This window comes from Crocuta crocuta, unplaced genomic scaffold (assembly GCF_008692635.1).
Source record: "Crocuta crocuta isolate KB4526 unplaced genomic scaffold, BGI_CrCroc_1.0 scaffold363, whole genome shotgun sequence".
Taxonomy (NCBI): domain Eukaryota; kingdom Metazoa; phylum Chordata; class Mammalia; order Carnivora; family Hyaenidae; genus Crocuta; species Crocuta crocuta.
In genome coordinates, this window is record NW_027531626.1 from 493,347 (window position 1) to 514,576 (window position 21,230).

A 21,230-nucleotide genomic window follows, 5' to 3' on the forward strand; every position below is an offset into this window, starting at 1 on the left:
AGCGTTTTCTTACCATTCACTTCTAAATGTTTTTGATGAAATTGTAGCATACCTATCTGCCAAACTCTGATATTCCCCAGTATCCTGAGTATGCATACAGAAAAAGTGGAAATATAAGGACAACCCAGGCTTAGAATCTGGTCAGGAAAGTACATTCCAACTACTGTATCTAATTTCATACCTCACATCCACATCTCATTTTCTCCCTCCACCTCATTAGATAGTCTTTCTTCAGTTAGAGAATCTGTCTCTCTTTGCACTTTCTTCATTTCACTATTACATCTGTCACACATATCCATCGTTAAATGTTAATGCCTAAATTGTCTCATGACACTGGAGACTGTGACAGTTTCATAGGGGATATAAGAGATGGAGATGGGAGAGAGCAAGGTGATTGAGTGGCACTGGGAACCTGAATTGACAGTAATGGTTAAATATCTCTTTGAGAGTATGGAAGCACCAATATTATGTTTAACATAATCTACTAAGAACTATCACAATTATCCTTCACAATTACCCACAAGCACTCAGTATATTTGCTACATCCGTAATTATACTGGGCCCTTCTTGTAGAAATTGACAAGTGACTGTTCTCCCCACCCAAGTCACTTGGAGAAGAAGGAAAGGAACCTCTGCAGGAGGCAAGGTGACACACATCCAGAGACACATGGGAGTAGAGCGAGCCAGAAGTGACCATGGAAACAGAAGCTCTGGATCTAGGCTGACATCCTGGGCAGAATATATATTAGGGCAGTGTTTTTTGTAAGCTTCAGGGTGTCCCCTCCTTTGGAGGAACATGAAATAAATTTAACGGGTTGCAATCAGTGTCTGCTTTAAGTGAAATAGGAGAGAAAGAATAGAATATAACAGATTGTGTCACACATGGCATAAGATAATTACTTTCTGTGAAACTTTTTTAATATGTATGTATGTGTATTAGATCATGAAATAAAATGTATTTTTAACTGTGGGTCATAGTCAAAAAAAAAGTTTAAAAGACTCTGGACAAAAGGCTTAAAGGAGGCATCCAATTTACTTATGGGGGTGCAGAAGGGAGAGCGTAGGAAGAGTATTTGACAAAGGAGGAGATATTTAAGTTAGGTCTTACAGGGACTGTAAGAGATGGTAAAGGATGTTCTAGAGAAAGTGCATGTACAAAGGCACTTAGGGGAACAAGAAGTCCATGAGGATGGAACCTCATGTAGGTAGGGAGGCATGGCAGAAGATGAAGGTGAAGAGGAAGGTAAGTTGAAGCTCCATTGTGAATGGTCTTATACATGAAGCAAGTAGGGTTTAGTTTTATAAATTTTATTTGTTTTGCAGGCTGAGGAAGCTTTTTTTTTTAGAAAGGAAGATAAGCCTAGTCTCTGGTTCCCCTTGAAGCCCCCAGAGGAACATGATCACGGTACCATTTATTGAACATATACAATGGGTCAGTGAACTTCTTACTTTATATACATCAGTTTTATAACTGATCAGCGCAATAACTGCTAATATGGTTGGTATTATAGTGACTCTCGCTTGACAGATGACCAGACTGAGGCTCAGAGACTTTAAATTGCTGCAAGCCATCCATCTATCAAGTGGAAAGGGTGGCCAGATCTGACCCCAAAACCAGTGCACTCAACCACTTCATAAAGATGGAGCCTGTAATAGTAGTTTCATCTTCTGGGAGAGACCAAAGGCAGAGAACACTTGGTTTTCACTCCAACTTATGGTTCAAGCACAAGCCAACTGCTTTTTCTACCTCTGGGAGAAAAAGAGGTGAAAGAAATGTCTGGAGGGGACCAGTGTAGGATCCAGCACCCACACTCTCTCCATACATCCTCAACCCTTGTCTTCTGTCTCCCACCCTTTCTTTCCCTGCTTTAGTGTGACAACCTTATGTCTCTGCTTTTTTTTTTTTTAATATATAAAACAGGGACAGTGTTATCTTTTATTAGGGATATAATGATAATCCTACAAGTTCTTCTTTAAAACACTTTGAGAGTAAAGTAGTTACTGCTATTGAGTTGTTCATTTTGTAACTTTTTAAATTTGCACTTGAGGGTACATTGTTAGAGCTCAATTTCCAAGAGCCAACTGCCTTCTATTACTCTTATTTTTTTCATTTACATGTGGAGGCTATAAGACCTTGGACAACTAAAGTCAGATGGCAAATTACTACCTAGCTCATTTCTGACTTTGCTAAATATTACCATCTCCTTCTCTGGTTTCACTGGCCAGCCTGAGAAGTGGGCAAATCAGGCAGGTAACTACTTAAAGATTTAAAAGATGCTAAAAGGCCTCTACCTAAAAATGCTTCCCCAACAAGTGATTCTAATTCTACACACTTTCCAGTGGCCTGGAAAAGACACATCCCTTGTGGAGAAAGGGGAACCTTCTTACACTGCTGGTGGAAATGCAAACTGATGAAGCCACTCTGGAGAACAGTAAGGAGGTTCCTCAAAAAGTTAAAAATAGAACTACCCAACAACCCAACATTTGCACTACTAGATATTTATGCAAAGATACAAAAATACTGACTCAAAGGGGCACATGCACCCAAATGTTTATAGCAGTGCTGTCAACAATAGCCAAATTATGGAAAAAGCCCAATGTCCATTGACTGGTGAATGGATAAAGAAGATGTGATGTATATATCTATATCTATTACGGGATATTACTTGGCATTCAAGTAATGGAGCCTTGTCATTTGCCACGATATATATGCAACTAGAGTGTATTATGCTAAGCAAAATAAGTCAGAGAAAGACAAATACCATATGATTCTACTCGTGGAATTTGAGGAACAAAATATGAACATAGAGCAAAGGAAGGAAAAATAAAATAAGATAAAAACAGAGGGAAACAAACCATAAGAGACTCTTTATATAGAGAACAAACTGAGGGTTGCTGGAGAGGAAGTGGGTGGAGGGATGAGCTAAGTGGGTGATGGGCGTTAACGACACTCGTGATGAGCATTGGATGTTATATGTAAGTGACAAATCACTAAATTCTATCCCTGACACCAATACTACACTACATATGAACTAACTTGAATTTAAATAAAAACTTGGAAGAAAAAAACACATATCCTTTCCAACTTGTTTAAGATATGAAGTTACCTGACAGGGACAATTTATTAGCTAACTAATTAGCCTGTCACAGAAGCTACCTGCCTCCAAAATCACCCAGAATAAAAAGGGACCTGTAAGAATGACACCCAGAATTATATGATTTGATGGGTTCAGGGAGTGAGTAAAGTTAGAGTTAGCAGTTAAGGGAAGAAAAGATCCTGCACTTGAAGCACCATTAGAGAAGGCTAAAACCCTGGAGCAGACTAACCACTTAGAGACATGCATCTCAAAGAGAAAAGGTTTTAAATAGAAGAGAGGGTGGGGAGTTAGTTCTGTAATGGGTACAGAGTTTTAGTTAAGGAAGATGAAAAAGTTCAGGAACTGGATGGTCATGGTGGTTGCTCAAGTATGTGAATGTACTTAATACCACAGAACTGTATACTTAAAATGGTTAAAAGTACAAGTTTCATGATAGGTATACTACAAATATATTCTTGACAATCTGCAAGGGAAATGAAGTTAAGGCTGTTTTCACCAATCCTTTGCCTTAGAAAGTATGGTAATCAGCCTTTAAGATGGCCCCAATGATCCTTACCTCCTCTGGGTTGCCCCATCCTACAGTGGATAGGGCTGACCTGAGTAACCAACAGGGTACAGAAGAAATGACCTCCCAAGCTTAGGTCATAAAAGACATTGCAGCTTCCAACTGGTTCTCTCTTAGATCTCTTGCTCTGAGGGAAGTGAGCAGCCACACTGAGAATGCTCAGGCAGCCTCCGGAGAGGTCCAGAGATGAGAAACTGAGGCCTCCAGGCAGCCTGCCGACCCTGTGAGGAGCTACCTGGGAAGCAGATCCTCCAGCAGCCCCATCCAACATCTGGATTGCAACCTCGTGGTGAAGCCTAAGCCAGAACCATCCAGTTCCCACATTCCTCAGCCACAGAAACTGTGAGATAATATTTATAGCTATTTTAAGCCACTATTTTTGGGGGTAATCTATTATATAGAAATTAATAGCTAATACAGGTAGCATGAAGACCTTCCATCGACTGCCTGAGGCTGATGGAATCTTCAGTCATTTATAGACCTTTATTTGTTCCTGGATTAGATCACAATTGCTTAAAGATATTCAGTGATCCTATTTAGATAAAGTTGCATTTACCTTTACATCTTTTTTTAAGTTTATTTATTTATTTTGAGAGAGAGAGAGACAGCACGAGCACATGGGTGCATGGGAGAGGGGCAGAGAGAGAAGCAGAGAGAGAATCTCAGGCATGGGCTCTATCCCACGAACCGAGAGATCACAACCTGAGCAGAAATCCAGAGTCAGACGCCTAACCCACTGAGCCACCCAGGCACCTCTGCCTCTACTTATTTTAAATACCTAACAGGTAACTGAAAAATGTTTCCCAAAATTGGAGGAGCATTGCTGAATTTCAGACAGTTAAGGGTAGGAAGAGCAATTCCTAACATAATATACCTTCTCAGGTAATGGGAATGTTTTTCCTTTAATACTCTAGATTCAATGCTCAAAAACCTGAAGGCAGGCCAGTGTTTAAACCATTCTACTCCTTGGGGCTCCTGCGTGGCTCATTTGTTGAAACATCAGACTCTTGATTTCAGCTCAGGTCATGCATGATCTCATGGTTCGTAGGATCAAGCCCCCCATCAGGCTCTGCACTGACTGACAGTGTGGCGCCTTGCTTGGGATTCTTTCTCTTTCCTCACTCTCTGTCTGTCTGTCCCTCTCAAAATAAATAAATAAACATTTTTAAAAAATTTAATCATTTTACTCCTTAATCTGTATGAACTCTCTTTAAATGTATTTGGACAGGGGCGCCTGAGTGGCTCAGTCAGTTGACCGCCTGACTTCAGCTCAGGTCATGATCTCATGGTTTCTGAGTTCGAGCCCCACATTGGGCTCTGGGTTGACATCTTGCTCAGGGCCTGGAGGCTGCTTTCGATTCTGTGTCTCCTTCTCTCTCTACCACTTTCCTGTTCACACTCTGTTTCTCTCTGTCTCTCAATAAATAAATGTAAAAAGTAAATAAATAAATATATATGTTTGGACAAAAAAAAGGAGGTGGGGCCCCTGGCTGGCTCTGTTGGTAGAGAATGTGACTCTTGATCTCAGGGTTATGAGTTAAAGCCCCACAATGGGTGTAAGGATTACTTAAAACTAAACTCTTGGATGGGGCGCCTGGGTGGCTCAGTCGCTTGAGCGTCCAACTTTGGCTCAGGTCATGATCTCACAGTTTGTATGTTCGAGCCCCACATCGGGCTCTGTGCTGACAGCAAGCTCAGATCCTGGAGCCTGTCTTCGGATTCTGTGTCTCCCCCTCTTTCTTACCCTCCCCTGCTCATGCTGTGTCTATCTCACTCTCAAAAATAAATAAAACATTAAAAAAAATTAAAAAAAAACAAAACAAAACTCTTGGAGCACCTGAGTGGCTCAGTCGGTTAAGCATTTGACTCTTGATTTCAGCTCAGGTTATGAGTTCATGGTTCGTGGGCTCAAGCCCTGCTATCGGACTCTGCACTCATAGCATGGAATCTACTTAGGATTCTCTCTCTCACCTCTCTCTCTCTGCCCCTCCCCCGACTTGCACACATACACTCTCTCTCTCTCCCTCAAAATAAATATGTAAACATTAAAAAAATAAAATCTTAACAAAAAGAGGAGGTAAATAAATAAATACAATTAATTTTTAAAATCAACTTAAGAACTTTGTTACAGCTCACTTCTTTTCTCTTGGCTCTGTATGTGTGTACCTACCTAGAATTCTAATCTCTGCATCTGTGAGCCTCCAGTTTTTCAGCCCAAGCTTGACAAGCTGCAGGGCCCCCTCCAGTTGCTCCAATAGCCTAGTCAGGCTGACTCGCACATCATTCCACCAGGGCAGCATCAGCACAGTCAGCTCTTCCAGGATGTGCAGCCTGTCAACTTCAAGAACCAGAGAGAAGTCCAGGAACTGAATCCATCTCAAAATTGATGAAGAATGAAGGGATGTGGGAGAAGGACTGGACTCTATCTCTGCAGCCTACTCATTGTGCGATGAGACTCTACTTGAATTCTGGTTAATATTTTTATGGAAAGTATTCAAGAATATACAAATATTATGCAGAATGGTATAATGAAACTATATGTACTGATTAGCCAGCCTTCAACAAATATCAGTTCATGGACAAGCTTGCTTCATCCTCCCCCAATTCATGTCTTTCTGAATTATTTTAAAGCAAATTTCAGACAGTAAATATAGTTTTTTAAATTTAATTTTATTTATTTTTAATTTTTTTATGTTTATTTTTGAGAGAGAGAGACAAACTATGCACAGGGAAGGGGCAGAGAGAAAGGGAAATACAGAATCCGAAGCAGGCTACAGAACAGAGCCCGAAACAGGACTCAAACTGACAAACCTTGAGATCATGACCTGAGCCAAAGTCCAGTGCTTAACTGACCGAGTCACACAGACACCCCATATAGTTCTTAAAAAAAAACAAACAAACCAAAAAACATAATCACAATATCACTATCACACTTTAAAAATCTTATCATTGAGGCGCCTGGGTGGCTCAGTCAGTTAGGTGTCCGACTTCGGCTCAGGTCATGATCTCTCAAGCTCAGGTTTGTGAGTTTGAGCCCTGCATCAAGCTCTGTGCTGACAGTTCAGAGCCTGAAGCCTGCTTCAGATTCTGTGTCTCCCTCTCTTTCTGCCTTGCCCCTGCTTGTGCTCTGTCTCTCTCTCAAAAATAAATAAACATTAAAAAAAAATAAAAATCTTATCATTAACTCCTTAAACAAATTTGTCTTGAATATCAATTACTCTCAGACACTGGCCCCCTAGAAGGAAGCAAGCACTTGGGAGCCTCAGGTGTGATGAGCATGTGAAAACTGGTGGCTCAAAGTGATTGGCCGGTGTCTCTTGAGGGACATATAGTAAGGCAAAATGGACCAAAAAACATTAGGGCCCATATGTGTGTTTCTGACTATCTAGTATATATACTCAAGTACCTGATTTTGGCTAAATTGTTATTCTTACTCAGTTCATGTAGAGCTTCATTTCCATCCTTTTCCAGGTGATTTTCAGATAAATCAAGAATGCTCAGTTTGGCCAAATTGTGAAGATTCTGAGCTGGAAAAAAATTTCAATACAAAATAGAAAGGCTTTTAGAGAGCTATATATGCATTTAAAAGATATCCTTAGAAGAATCCTAAGTCTTTGTCTTCTTTGTTGATAGCATACATATTATTTGACCTGATTAGTTAAATTATTTAATTATTCCCAAAAGTATCTGGCTAGATTTAACTCTGAACTACCATGGCTATGACCAAATGGACAGATATTTCCAGTCCTAAGCTCTGACTACTAAACTTCACATAAAGCCTAACGCAGCATAAATTATAGTTGTTACATAGCTGTAGGAAAGTCATTCCATTTCTCCAAGCTTCAGTGTCTTCATCTTTAGAATGAAGAAGTTGAGAGGTGCCTGGTGGCTTAGTAAGTTGAGTGTCTGACTCACGGTTCATGAGTTTGAACCCTGCATCATGCTCTGTGCTGCTGGTGTGGAACCTGCTTAGGATTCTCCCTCTCTCCCTCTCTCTCTGTCCCTTCCCTATACGTACTCTTTCTCTCTCAAAAACAAATAAAATTAAAAAAAAAAACCTTAAAAACAAAGAACTAGATAACATGTAGGATCATTTCCAATTCCAAAATGTCCTTATCATACAGGAGAAACAAAGGAACAAAAAACCAAAAAAACCCAGATGAAATGAGCAGTTGTTTATGTTAATTTAGATGATTTTGCTAATGTCATAGTTGTGATGGTAATAATAAAAATTTAGGAAGTTAAAAAAAGACAGGTGAGAAAAACAGAAAACAAATAGCAAAATGGCAGATGAAAATCTATCCACATCAATAATTACATTGACTGTAAATGGACTAAACACTAATTAAAAGGCAGAAATAAGACTGGACTTTTTTTTCTTTTCCAAGAAAGCAAGACAATTCCATGCTATCTGCAAAAGATGTAATTATATTGAGGTAAAAAATATAGAAAATTATTTTACACACAAGCATTAATCATAGAATACCATCACTCTAGCTAAAAACTGCCTAGTTCTTTTCTTCACATTAGGTATTTATAATGGTTGTTTAATCTAGTTGAAGTTTTTCCTATCAAGACTAATAAGAAAAATCTCCATTGAAAAAAGTCAAGGTTTTCATGGACATATACTCATAATATTACCTATTATTATTTTTTTAGGTATCTTTTAAATTGTTTTTTTAGGTAAGCTATACACCCAACACGGGGCTCGAACTCATGAAAGAAGTTGAAGAATAACATGCTCTATTGACTGAGCCAGCCAATTGCTACAGCTATTATTATTTTTAATCAATCATATGAACTCTTAGAGTAAAATATCTTCTGGGGTTTAGTGCTTTCACATAAAAAACCCTTGGAACTCCTCTCAAAAAGGGTACAGCTGGGGTGCCTGGGTGGCTCAGTCGGTTAGGCGACCGACTTCAGATCAGGTCATGATTTCATGGTTCGTGGGTTCGAGGCCCGCGTCCGGCTCTGTGCTGACAGCTCAGAGCGTGGAGTGTGTTTCAGATTCTGTATCTCTCTCTTTCTCTGACCCTCCCCTGTTCATGCTATCTCTCTCTCTCTGTCAGAAATAAATTAAAAAAGCAGGGGCGCCTGGATGGCTTAGTCGGTTAAGCGTCCGACTTTCGCTTAGGCCATGATCTCGCGGTTGGTGGCTTCGAGCCCCGCGTCGGGCTCTGTGCTGACTGCCAGCTCAGAGCCTGGAGCCTGTTTCAGTCTGTGACTCCCTCTCTCTCTGACCCTCCCCTGCTCACGCTGTCTCTCTCTCTCTCTCTCCTAGAAATAAATAAAAAACATTAAAAAAATTTTTTAAAAGAAATAAATTTAAAAAGCATTAAAAATTTTTTCTTAAAAAAAGGGTAAAGCTGCTATTTGTAGTTCTAAATTTTTAAAAAGTGTTTTTTATTTATTTCTGAGAGAGAGAGACAGCACGAACGGGGAGGGTCAGAGAGAGAGAGGGAGACACAGAAAACCCAAAACAGGCTCTGAGCTAGCTGTCAGCACAGAGCCCAACGGAGGGTTGAACCCATGAACCATGAGATCATGACCTGAGCAGAAGTCGGTCGCCTAACCGATTGAGCCACCCAGGCGCCCCTGTAGTTCTAAATCTGTGTCTCCCCTGGGTCAGGTAGAGAAGTAAGGAGTGCACTTATCCTTGTTTTCCTAGTGTTTGTCTAGCCTCTTCTAATCATGGGTTTCTCTAACTCTTGGTTTATATTAGCATACAAATGATTTTCATTTACAGATTCCCAGCAGTTTTTTTATAGTTTATTTTTTTTAAGTTTTAAAAAATTTTTTGTTTATTTGTTTTGAGATAGAGCACAATCGGAGGAAGGGCAGAGAGAGGGAAAGAGAGAATCCCAAAAAAGCCCTGTACTGTCAGTGTGGAGCTCAACATGGGGCTCCATCTCACAAACCATGAGATCATGACCTGAGCCAAAATCAAGAGTCGGAGGCTTAACTGACTGAGCCACCCAGGCACCTCAAGACCTAACTCTTAAATTAGTGCACATTAGCTGCGTCTTAAAAGGGCCATGGGTAAGATTTGGATGGCCTGAGAACCTTAAGGAAATCCTTCACTCTCTGCTTCTCATTTATTTATCCATCATCTAAATATTTATTAGGCAGTTATTATATAACAGAACATTTGCCAGTTTCCAGTACCTATTCTTTTCATTTTCTTCATCATCTCTTAAAATTATAATATCTTCCATTATTCTGAAGTGTTCTTCTAATTCTCCATCTATAATAAATTTTCATTCCAGTCATGGAGAAGATCATTAAAAACAGGCTAGATATTACCTGGAAGTCTTTATGATCTTTTCCAGTTTCTCTAAAAATTAAATTTCCTTTTGAGAGACTTAACATGCATTAGTATGAAAGTAGCACATGTTCTCTCATACTATTCTCATTCAGTTAATGCAGGCAATAGTTACCAAGGATTTTCACAGCATTTGCAGACAGGCAGCAGGAGACTAATTGGATTTCTTCAAGGTCACAGGGTTCAGCTGACAGAGACTTTACTATGTAATCCATTCCCTTCCCAATGTCAGACAAGTGGGTCATATGGAGTAAACACAACTTCTTCAAGTTTGTCAGACCTTCAGCTGCAAAAAGGAAGAAAGGAAATACATTAGGGCACCAAGTTAATTTGATTTAAACATATATTGATGGACTGAAAAGAAGGCAAAGAACAATTGCACAGAGATCTTACCATGTTCTATCTCTAGAGACCTTGAGTTCTAAAAACCAAGAGAACTAAGAGAGTTGCTCTTTCAACTATCACTCTCCAATCTCCTGGACCATACCAAGGTCACCTCTGTGGAGGTCATTCTCTCAGTAGCATGAAAAAAACTATAGTAAATGGGTAGTATTTTAATGCGTATCAGTGTGTACCTTTTACCATATTTTTGGTAGGATGAAGATGAAATCTTCTGAATGGGCACTTTCCCTTTAATCTCCCCCCAAAATCTCAGGAGGGGTAGGAACTGAATTCAGAGGGGGTAGCATGGGGACTTCTATTCCTTGGTGTGCTTCTAGTGTAACTATTTATAGCCAGCTGTAGAGCTTAAGGGTCGTGAACATGAGCTTTGCAGTCAATTTGATTCCTGGATCCCATAATTTCATTGTGTAACCTGGCTATGGATTTAGGTATAATTATACCTATGTAACTGGGACTATTGTGAGGATCCAATGAGCGGAAGTTTGTAAAAGTATCTAGTATGGTATCTAACCTATGCATAGTAACCCTTTAATAAACAGTAAATTTAGATTTGTCTATTTAAGTCCAGACTGGTTCCTTTTTTTTTCTTTAAATAAACATCACACCCAGCACAGAACCCAACATGGGGCTTGAACTCATAACCCTGAATTCAAGACCTGAGCTGAGATCAAGTGTCGGATGTTTAACTATATGAGTTAACCAGGCACCCCTCACCCCAGACTGGACCAGATCATCTGAGATAGGTATTTTTGAACCCTTTGTACCGATTAGTGAGACCTTGGGCAAGTCAATAAACTGTTCTAGGATTCACTGGCAGTAAAATGAGAGTTGAACTAGATGCTTTCAGGCTCTTTCCAGCTCTAATAGTCTGAGTAAGTTATAGGCATGCAACAGATGTTTACTAGACACGGAATTAATCTGGTTATTCTCATATAGACTAATGAAAAAAGGGAAGCCATTTTGTCATTATAGGATAAGGTTGTCTTTAGGCAGGAAGCAAAATAAAAAAGAATAAGGAACTTTCTTTTCTGAGGAACGTATAACTGAGGGCTCAAACAGTGGGAGGGGGTTTGGGGGAAAGAGCCATGGAGGAGATGGTAGAAAGCAGGGACACTGGAGGAAAACAGCTTCAATGGGAATCCTCCTTGTCCTGGAGAGTCTGGCTCCCCATGACAAACCACACATCCTGCTTGTATTAAGCTTTCTTGATCCACATGCCTTCTTGTGTTCCATTCCATTTACGAAGCTTNAATCTGTGTCTCCCCTGGGTCAGGTAGAGAAGTAAGGAGTGCACTTATCCTTGTTTTCCTAGTGTTTGTCTAGCCTCTTCTAATCATGGGTTTCTCTAACTCTTGGTTTATATTAGCATACAAATGATTTTCATTTACAGATTCCCAGCAGTTTTTTTATAGTTTATTTTTTTTAAGTTTTAAAAAATTTTTTGTTTATTTGTTTTGAGATAGAGCACAATCGGAGGAAGGGCAGAGAGAGGGAAAGAGAGAATCCCAAAAAAGCCCTGTACTGTCAGTGTGGAGCTCAACATGGGGCTCCATCTCACAAACCATGAGATCATGACCTGAGCCAAAATCAAGAGTCGGAGGCTTAACTGACTGAGCCACCCAGGCACCTCAAGACCTAACTCTTAAATTAGTGCACATTAGCTGCGTCTTAAAAGGGCCATGGGTAAGATTTGGATGGCCTGAGAACCTTAAGGAAATCCTTCACTCTCTGCTTCTCATTTATTTATCCATCATCTAAATATTTATTAGGCAGTTATTATATAACAGAACATTTGCCAGTTTCCAGTACCTATTCTTTTCATTTTCTTCATCATCTCTTAAAATTATAATATCTTCCATTATTCTGAAGTGTTCTTCTAATTCTCCATCTATAATAAATTTTCATTCCAGTCATGGAGAAGATCATTAAAAACAGGCTAGATATTACCTGGAAGTCTTTATGATCTTTTCCAGTTTCTCTAAAAATTAAATTTCCTTTTGAGAGACTTAACATGCATTAGTATGAAAGTAGCACATGTTCTCTCATACTATTCTCATTCAGTTAATGCAGGCAATAGTTACCAAGGATTTTCACAGCATTTGCAGACAGGCAGCAGGAGACTAATTGGATTTCTTCAAGGTCACAGGGTTCAGCTGACAGAGACTTTACTATGTAATCCATTCCCTTCCCAATGTCAGACAAGTGGGTCATATGGAGTAAACACAACTTCTTCAAGTTTGTCAGACCTTCAGCTGCAAAAAGGAAGAAAGGAAATACATTAGGGCACCAAGTTAATTTGATTTAAACATATATTGATGGACTGAAAAGAAGGCAAAGAACAATTGCACAGAGATCTTACCATGTTCTATCTCTAGAGACCTTGAGTTCTAAAAACCAAGAGAACTAAGAGAGTTGCTCTTTCAACTATCACTCTCCAATCTCCTGGACCATACCAAGGTCACCTCTGTGGAGGTCATTCTCTCAGTAGCATGAAAAAAACTATAGTAAATGGGTAGTATTTTAATGCGTATCAGTGTGTACCTTTTACCATATTTTTGGTAGGATGAAGATGAAATCTTCTGAATGGGCACTTTCCCTTTAATCTCCCCCCAAAATCTCAGGAGGGGTAGGAACTGAATTCAGAGGGGGTAGCATGGGGACTTCTATTCCTTGGTGTGCTTCTAGTGTAACTATTTATAGCCAGCTGTAGAGCTTAAGGGTCGTGAACATGAGCTTTGCAGTCAATTTGATTCCTGGATCCCATAATTTCATTGTGTAACCTGGCTATGGATTTAGGTATAATTATACCTATGTAACTGGGACTATTGTGAGGATCCAATGAGCGGAAGTTTGTAAAAGTATCTAGTATGGTATCTAACCTATGCATAGTAACCCTTTAATAAACAGTAAATTTAGATTTGTCTATTTAAGTCCAGACTGGTTCCTTTTTTTTTCTTTAAATAAACATCACACCCAGCACAGAACCCAACATGGGGCTTGAACTCATAACCCTGAATTCAAGACCTGAGCTGAGATCAAGTGTCGGATGTTTAACTATATGAGTTAACCAGGCACCCCTCACCCCAGACTGGACCAGATCATCTGAGATAGGTATTTTTGAACCCTTTGTACCGATTAGTGAGACCTTGGGCAAGTCAATAAACTGTTCTAGGATTCACTGGCAGTAAAATGAGAGTTGAACTAGATGCTTTCAGGCTCTTTCCAGCTCTAATAGTCTGAGTAAGTTATAGGCATGCAACAGATGTTTACTAGACACGGAATTAATCTGGTTATTCTCATATAGACTAATGAAAAAAGGGAAGCCATTTTGTCATTATAGGATAAGGTTGTCTTTAGGCAGGAAGCAAAATAAAAAAGAATAAGGAACTTTCTTTTCTGAGGAACGTATAACTGAGGGCTCAAACAGTGGGAGGGGGTTTGGGGGAAAGAGCCATGGAGGAGATGGTAGAAAGCAGGGACACTGGAGGAAAACAGCTTCAATGGGAATCCTCCTTGTCCTGGAGAGTCTGGCTCCCCATGACAAACCACACATCCTGCTTGTATTAAGCTTTCTTGATCCACATGCCTTCTTGTGTTCCATTCCATTTACGAAGCTTTATTTAATTATGAAACCACAGTATTAACTTTTTTATATTGTTGCTGTGCTTCAAACACAAACATAGTCAATCATCCAGGAAGATAAAACATATCATGGCTTCTGTCCCCAAAAGCATTACAGTCTATTGGTGCACAATTTACATAAAATGGTGCTGAAGGATTGGAATGGCAGTAGAGAAAAACGTCTAGAAAATGAATGAAATCACAAGTACGTAAAGACATCCTTGCCTTACACAGACACAGACAGTGTCTAGGAGTCTTAAGTTAACTGTTCTTATTATCAAACTTACATTAATAAAAATATTAAGGAAAATAAAAATCTGACCTAATTTTATAGCATCTTCCTCATTCATCTTAATGTTGTATAGTATGAGCTTCGTAAGATTCTTCAAATTACCCAAGCTGTCAGTCAGACCACCTGCCAAAAGAAAAAGGATTGACTATGTTCATTTGTCATTTACTAGATTTTTGTTACCAATCAAAAAAATATTAGTTGTCTCCATGGGCAAGAAATGCTCATGAAATTGACGCAAGAATGTTTTGGTGGTTTTTTTTGGTCAGAGATGGGCATCTTTAGCTGAAAGCATGCTCTCCAAATATAATGGAATTAGACTAGAAAATAATAACAGAAAGATAACAAGGAAAATCTCCAAATACTTGGGAATTTAATAATAGACATCTAAGGTTTTCATGATGCTATCATTAAATGATACAAATCCCAAACCAAGAGAGTAAAAAGAAAACTTCAGACAAGTATCATTCATGAACATAGAAACAAAATCCTCAACAAAATATTACTAAAGAATTCAACCAGATATAAAAAGAATATTATACGACCACCAAGTGGGCTTCCTACTGGGAATGCAGAGCTGTTTCGATATTTGGATACCAGTCCCTATAATTCACTGTATTAACAAACTAAAGAAGAAAAACTACATGGTCAAGTATGTTGATGCAGAAAAAACATTTGCCATCATCTGACATCTATCCATAATAATCCTCAGCAGCCTAGGAATAGAAGGAAACTTCCTCAACCTGATAAAAGTCATCTCCATAAAAAGTACAGTTGACATCATACTTAATGGTGAAAGTCTTAATGCTTTGTTGCTAACGTCAGGAACAAGGGAGGATGTTCACTCTCACACCACCTATTCAACATTGCACTGCAAGTCATAATCAGTGCAATAAGGCAAGAGAATAAAATAAAAACAAATTGGAAAGGAAGAAATAAACTTGTTCTTTTTGGAAATGACACGAAGTGAGTTTAGCAAATGTGTAGATTATAAGATTGATACACAAAAATCTATTGCATTTCTATATAGTAGTAGTAAATAATTGGCAACCAATATTTTAAAATTCCATTTACAGTAACTCCAAAAGAAGTTGGTATAAATGAAGTTGGTATAAAGTTAGGTACAAATCTCATAAAACATATACAGGATGAACATGATGAAAACTACAATTTATGATAAAAGAAATAAAAGAAAATCTAAATAAATGGAAAGAGAAGCCATGCTCATGTATTGAAAGATTCAACAAAATAAAGATCAATTCTCCCTAAAATGGTCTATAGATTTAATATAATTCCAACCAAGGTGTCAGGAAGTTTTTGATTATATAAACAATGTGAAAGCCAAAGGAACTAGAATATAAAAAACAATTCTGAAAAAGAATAAAGTTGTAGAAACACTACTCAATTTTATGACTTCCTATAAAGCTACAGTTATTAAGACAAGATGAAGTTAGCAAGGAATAGACAAGGGTATTGTCAAATGATGAATCAATAGGACAAGAGAGTCCAGAAATACCCAACATAATTACAGCCAAACGATTTTGGACAAAAGTACAAAGGCAATTCAAACATGAAAGAATAGTCATTTCAATGAATAGAACAACTGGATATCCATATGGAAGAAAAATGAACCTTGATCTAAACATCATACTTTATATAAACATTAACCCAAGTGGATCATAAATGTAAGTATAAAACTTTAAGAGAAAAAGATAGGAGAAAATCTTCATGACCTGGGGTTAGGCAAAAAGTTTTCAGACATGACACCAAAAGCTTGATTTGTACAAGAAAAAATGGACTGCAACTAAAATCTAAAATTTTTGTTCTCTGAAAGATACTGAATGAAAAGACTAGCTACAGATTGGGAGAAAATATCTTCAAATCACTGATCTGACAAAGGAATGGTATTCTTTATAATAAATGTTTGAGTGCATAAAGAACACTCAAAACTCAACATTAAGAAGATAAATTACCTAATTAACAGATGGATGAAAACTTAGCTACTTGGCCAAAGAGGTAAATAGTTGGCAAACAAGCCCATAAAAAGTTTTCTATTTTATCAGCTAAGTATGATGAAAGAACACTACCCCCAGAGTTCCAGTTGCTCTACATCCTCATCAGCACTTGGTATTGTCTGTTTGTTTGTTTTTTTCTTATTGGAAGGCAACTGTAGAATGAAGAAAATAAAAAAGACAAATACAAATGATAGTAAGTGCTAGTGAGAATGCATGGCACCCAAACAAGCTTTATTATAGCTTAAACTGCTGGGGTGCCTGGGTGGCTTAGTCGGTTAAGCATCCGACTTCCGCTTAGGTCATGATCTCGCGGTTCGTGGGTTCGAGCCCCGCGTCGGGCTCTGTGCTGACTGCCAGCTCAGAGCCTGGAGCCTGTTTCAGTCTGTGACTCCCTCTCTCTCTGACCCTCCCCTACTCACACTGTCTCTCTCTCTCTCTCCTAGAAATAAATAAAAACATTAAAAAAAATTTAAACTGCTGATGTTTGTAATACCTGGCAGCCGTGGAGTCTGTAGGTCCTGAATACTCAAGGTTTTCAGGTTTGTCACAGATGTGATGTGCTGCTCGTCTTCTATGGTGAGGGGACTGGCTTCCACGATGAGAGAATAAATGTTCTTGCAGGTGCGGAGGACCAAACTAAAGCTTCCGGCCACGCCCGCACACCTCTTAATGCACAATCTGAGGTTTGTAGCGGAACTGAATATCTTTCCCAGGTATTTGATATCTTGTTTATTCAACTTGCTGAAGTCTCGGAGTGTGACCTCCAGAGTCTTGAATTCCTGCTTCCAGTTGAAGAACAAAGACACAGCCCTGCTGGGAATGTAGGTTTCTGAGGACCTTTCCTGAGTCCTGCCTGAGTCTTCTGTATTCTTGTCCCTCAAAGCTGTAGCTTCTCCGCAGAAGTCCAGCTTAATGAAGTCCAGAGCACTTGCACAATTAGGCAAGTGTTCAAAGAAGTCAAATAAGTAATCGGGGATGTTTTGTGAGTTGATATATAAGCTTTTGCCACAAAAGAAAGCTTCAAACTTTTCACTCAGGTCTGATTTGGATATGCTCTCATGGAATAGATTAATGCCACACTTTGTAAAGGAATTGATGTTTATGGCTTTCAGAGTTTCTTGCACTGTGGTATTTTTCACACTTTGCACAGAATCCTGCCTCCAGAGAGGCTTCTGTGTGGCGGAGAGCTCGCGGAGGCTGCTGTGTTGATACACTGCTGCAAGGTGTTCCAGAACAGTCCTGGTGGCTTCAGTAGATGATCCACACGTGTACAGGAGCAGGTTGCTATACTTGGATGTAACGTCTGAAATGAAAACCATTTTCTGCAAGTGACCTCTCCCTTTGGTCACCTCCTCTGGCTCTTGAGACTTCAGCAAATTGCTGAGTCTACGTCCTGCGATGTACTCCTGGAATGAGTTATGAAAGAATTTATACTTTGGCTTGAACCGTTGAGCTGTGTATTTACAGAGGAGTCCAGTGGTCAGTAGGATGTCCTCGTTCACACTGGACATGTCCTCTGGTTGGAAATCAAAACTGTGGGAGAACACACCCTCCAGAGCTAGGTCTCCACAGTGGTTCAGGCTCTGAGTCAAGTCATCTGCAGCCACCCCTTTAAGTCTGTACTGGTTTTTCTGTATCAGCAGGTCATAGAAGGTGCGGAACAGTGTCATTTGTGTGTTGGAGTGAAACTCGCTTTCCCCCATCTGGATTACACAAGTGATGACCACAAAGAGAGGGGTCTTCATCAGGTTCCTCAAGCATCTGGATTTCTGAATTTGGAGCAACAAGCCTTCAGCATGCTCCTTTATCAGCACTTTTCGGATAAGAGTCTGGGCACTGTCCTCTGTGAAATCCCCTACCTCGGCAGTCAGGGCACCAAACTGCCTGATGTGTCTCAGGCACTCAGTGGTGGTGGTGACAATGACCATATTCTTGAGGCGGTGGTTCTCCTTTATGAGAGCTTCGATCTCTGGGCAGTTCTGGGCCTTGAACTCATTGTAGCCATCAAGGAGAAACAGAACCCTCTGCCATAGGTTCAGTAGCATGGCCATGAAAGTCTGCTTCCTGATGGTGTCAGGTATATCCAGGAGTTGATCACACAGAGTTTCAAAGAGCCCACCCTGGGCCCTGCTCAGACGAACAAAGAAGACTAATTTGAACTTGGTGAGAGCCCCACACTTTCCAGAAGCCCAGAGCATGGCGATTTGCTGCAGCAGAGTGGACTTCCCTTTGCCTGATTCCCCCTCAATGATGCAGGGGCTCTGAAGAGTATCTAGCAAACCATCCAGGGTCAGCTGCTCTAATCGGTGATGGTGATGGTCCTTCCTCCAGAGAACAGGTTCTGTGAAGGTGCTTTTCAAATTAAAAATAATGTCAAAGTCTTCACCCAAGGGATAGAAGTTCAGAAAAGATGGAGTATCATATAAGTACTTTAGATTCTGAGCCAAATCATCTAAGACTTCTTCTGACGTCTGCTGAGAAAGATCTTTAGAGAAGAGGTAAGGTTAGAGGACCCAATACCGTGTCTCCCAAGAACTTAAGGTGTCATAAGGATGAAGAGGGATTTATGCTGGAAATCTTCCATTGGTGACTTTACTTTCCTTCCCCAGGTCTGAGCTGGCACAAAAGGTTCTAAATATTTACTCTTCCCCTTTCACCTTCTGTTTCCTTCTTTCCACCACATGGTCTTTGCAGCAGCCAATTGGAAATGGGAGCCTGTGTTTGGGTTAAGCTTGAAAGTGTGTGAGAATAGTGGGGATGGTTAGGGGTAGCTTTCCCCAGATCAACCCTTAACCTTGATTAAAATCTATCATAAAACGAAATACTAGTTATTATTTAATGATAATATTATTAAAAAAAATAATGGTTCCACATTGGACCAAGGAATGTCAAGAACCATGACTATGTTAACTTAAGTGACTTCATTATCCAGTTTGATTTTGAAATGAGTCTATACTAAATCATTAATCCCTGACCCTGGCGCTACTTATTTGGCTTCACCAACAAGTGATCTAATGGGAGTTTTTTCTGAGAGAGTCCAAGCTTTTCCTTCACAGAATCAAAACCCACTACCCAGTGATATAAAGAGGGAGGAGAGCAGAGGCTCTCTCATGGGGATTATGGGTCTTCTTCATGGTTTATTCTATTTGTAGAGCAGATACAAGAAAATTGATACTTACTTTGTCCATTCAAGTCCTGAAACAGAGGATAGTTCCACTTTTCAAGGAATTTGAGAAAGAGGTTACAGGATTCCGAACCCTTCTTCAGAATCATATGAATGATCCCTCTTGCAGCATCCTGCTCAACCTTCTCACAGTAAATGACACTTACTTCTTCGTAATTCAGAATATTCCACGCAAATAGCTCATCCGCAATTTGCTTTATAACAGTCATTCCCATCCTTTGAATGAGGCCTTGACTATTCTCCTTTATGAAATTCACTGAGGTGGGGGGGGATATGCACATTTATTTATGTAAAATGTACATCTCAGCATCCTGTTGACGGAGCAGTTGGGTCATGCATTTTCCCCCTCCTCTGGACCCACCTTGAGCTATGGAAATGTCAAATGCTTGAATTACAAGCCCACAAGAAAAGCTCTGCAAAGCCCTCATCCTTAATCCCAGAGTTTTATTGAGCAGCATGGTGTTTCTGTGGTCATGAAGTAGTCTCACGTCCCAATATAAAAGGGTCTCTAGGGAGGTCATAGTGGTAAGACTGTGGGCTTTAAGAGAAAGAAACTGGCCTAGGATCTGCTAGTTGCTACCATCTGTGTAACCTTGGCAAGTTGCTAAACCTCTCTGAGCCTATTCAGTGTTGTGCTGCTAAATATTGAACATACCTGGGGCACCTGTGTGGCTCAGTCAGTTAACCATCTCACTTAAGCTCAGGTCATGACCTCGTGGTTTGTGAGTCAAGCCCCGAGTCAGGCTCTATGCTGACAACTCAGAGCCTGGAGCCTCCTTCAGATTCTGTGTCTCCCTCTCTCTCTGCCCTTCACATTTAAATAGATACATGTGGCCAGTAGTTACCACATTGGATAGCACAGGTCTATGTCCAGTCATCTAAGTGGAAAGAGTTACATTTTGGTTGCCACTTCAATCCACACCGTGTTTCTTCACAATGATCTTGACAGGTGTAGCTGTTTGCTGTCTGGCTGGGAGGTTGCAGCTGAACAGGGGAAGGGACTGATATTTTAAGACATACACCTGGTTACTCCTTGTGTGTAAATCCTGTTCTGTCTGGGGTTGTGTTGTTATCATGGGCTGCCATGTTTGTAACTGAATTCTTAAAACTACAGAATACTTATTGGGAATTCCACAACGAATTGTTCAGGAGAAGACACAAACTGATTTTCCATTCAGTATTATCAGTATTTGGAGGCACACTAACTAACCAAGCAGATTTTATTTCTAGTATACTTACTTGTTCTGAAACAAAGATTTCCACTTTTCTGTATCTCAGTAGATGGTATTATTTCCAAATGCACGGGTCAAAGGTGATTCTAACAGTGTCCCCTTCTTTTTGTAAATCTGCTCCTCATTCGGTAAAATTAATAAAACAGAACCAAAAGCTATCAGGCAGCAACCATTGTCACTTTTGTACTAAATTAGGACGCATTATACATAATGTTTGACGTCTGTTTTTTTTTTTTTAAATTTACTCTGTGTTTTCAGACCTTTCTATAGGCACCCCTTAAACTGCTTTAAAAATCAACCTCATTGGGATTCCTAGGTGGCTCAGTCGGTTGAGCATCTGACTCTTGATTTAGGCTCAGGTCATGATCCCAGGCTCAATTTTCTCTCTTTCCCTCTGCCCCTCTCCTCTTCTTACATACTCTGTCTCTCTCTCCCTCTCTCTTTCTCAAAACAAACAAACAAACAAAACAACAACAAAACAACAACAAAATCAACCTCATTA

General features: G+C 39.7%; 1 protein-coding gene across 1 annotated transcript in view; it reads right to left on the bottom strand.

Annotated features, from left to right (window-relative positions):
- NLRC4 (NLR family CARD domain containing 4) overlaps nt 1-20,017 on the bottom strand; it is a 28,604-nt gene extending 8,587 nt beyond the window's left edge. The window contains exons 1-7 of the mRNA XM_077772797.1: nt 19,858-20,017; nt 19,492-19,752; nt 16,806-18,797; nt 14,331-14,423; nt 12,469-12,639; nt 7,098-7,190; nt 5,834-6,001 (exon numbers count right to left, since the gene is read on the bottom strand). Coding sequence (XP_077628923.1) covers nt 5,834-6,001; nt 7,098-7,190; nt 12,469-12,639; nt 14,331-14,423; nt 16,806-18,797; nt 19,492-19,752; nt 19,858-20,017 — 2,938 coding nt within the window. The remainder of the gene's footprint in view (nt 1-5,833; nt 6,002-7,097; nt 7,191-12,468; nt 12,640-14,330; nt 14,424-16,805; nt 18,798-19,491; nt 19,753-19,857) is intronic.
- Nucleotides 20,018-21,230: the final 1,213 nt, after the last annotated feature.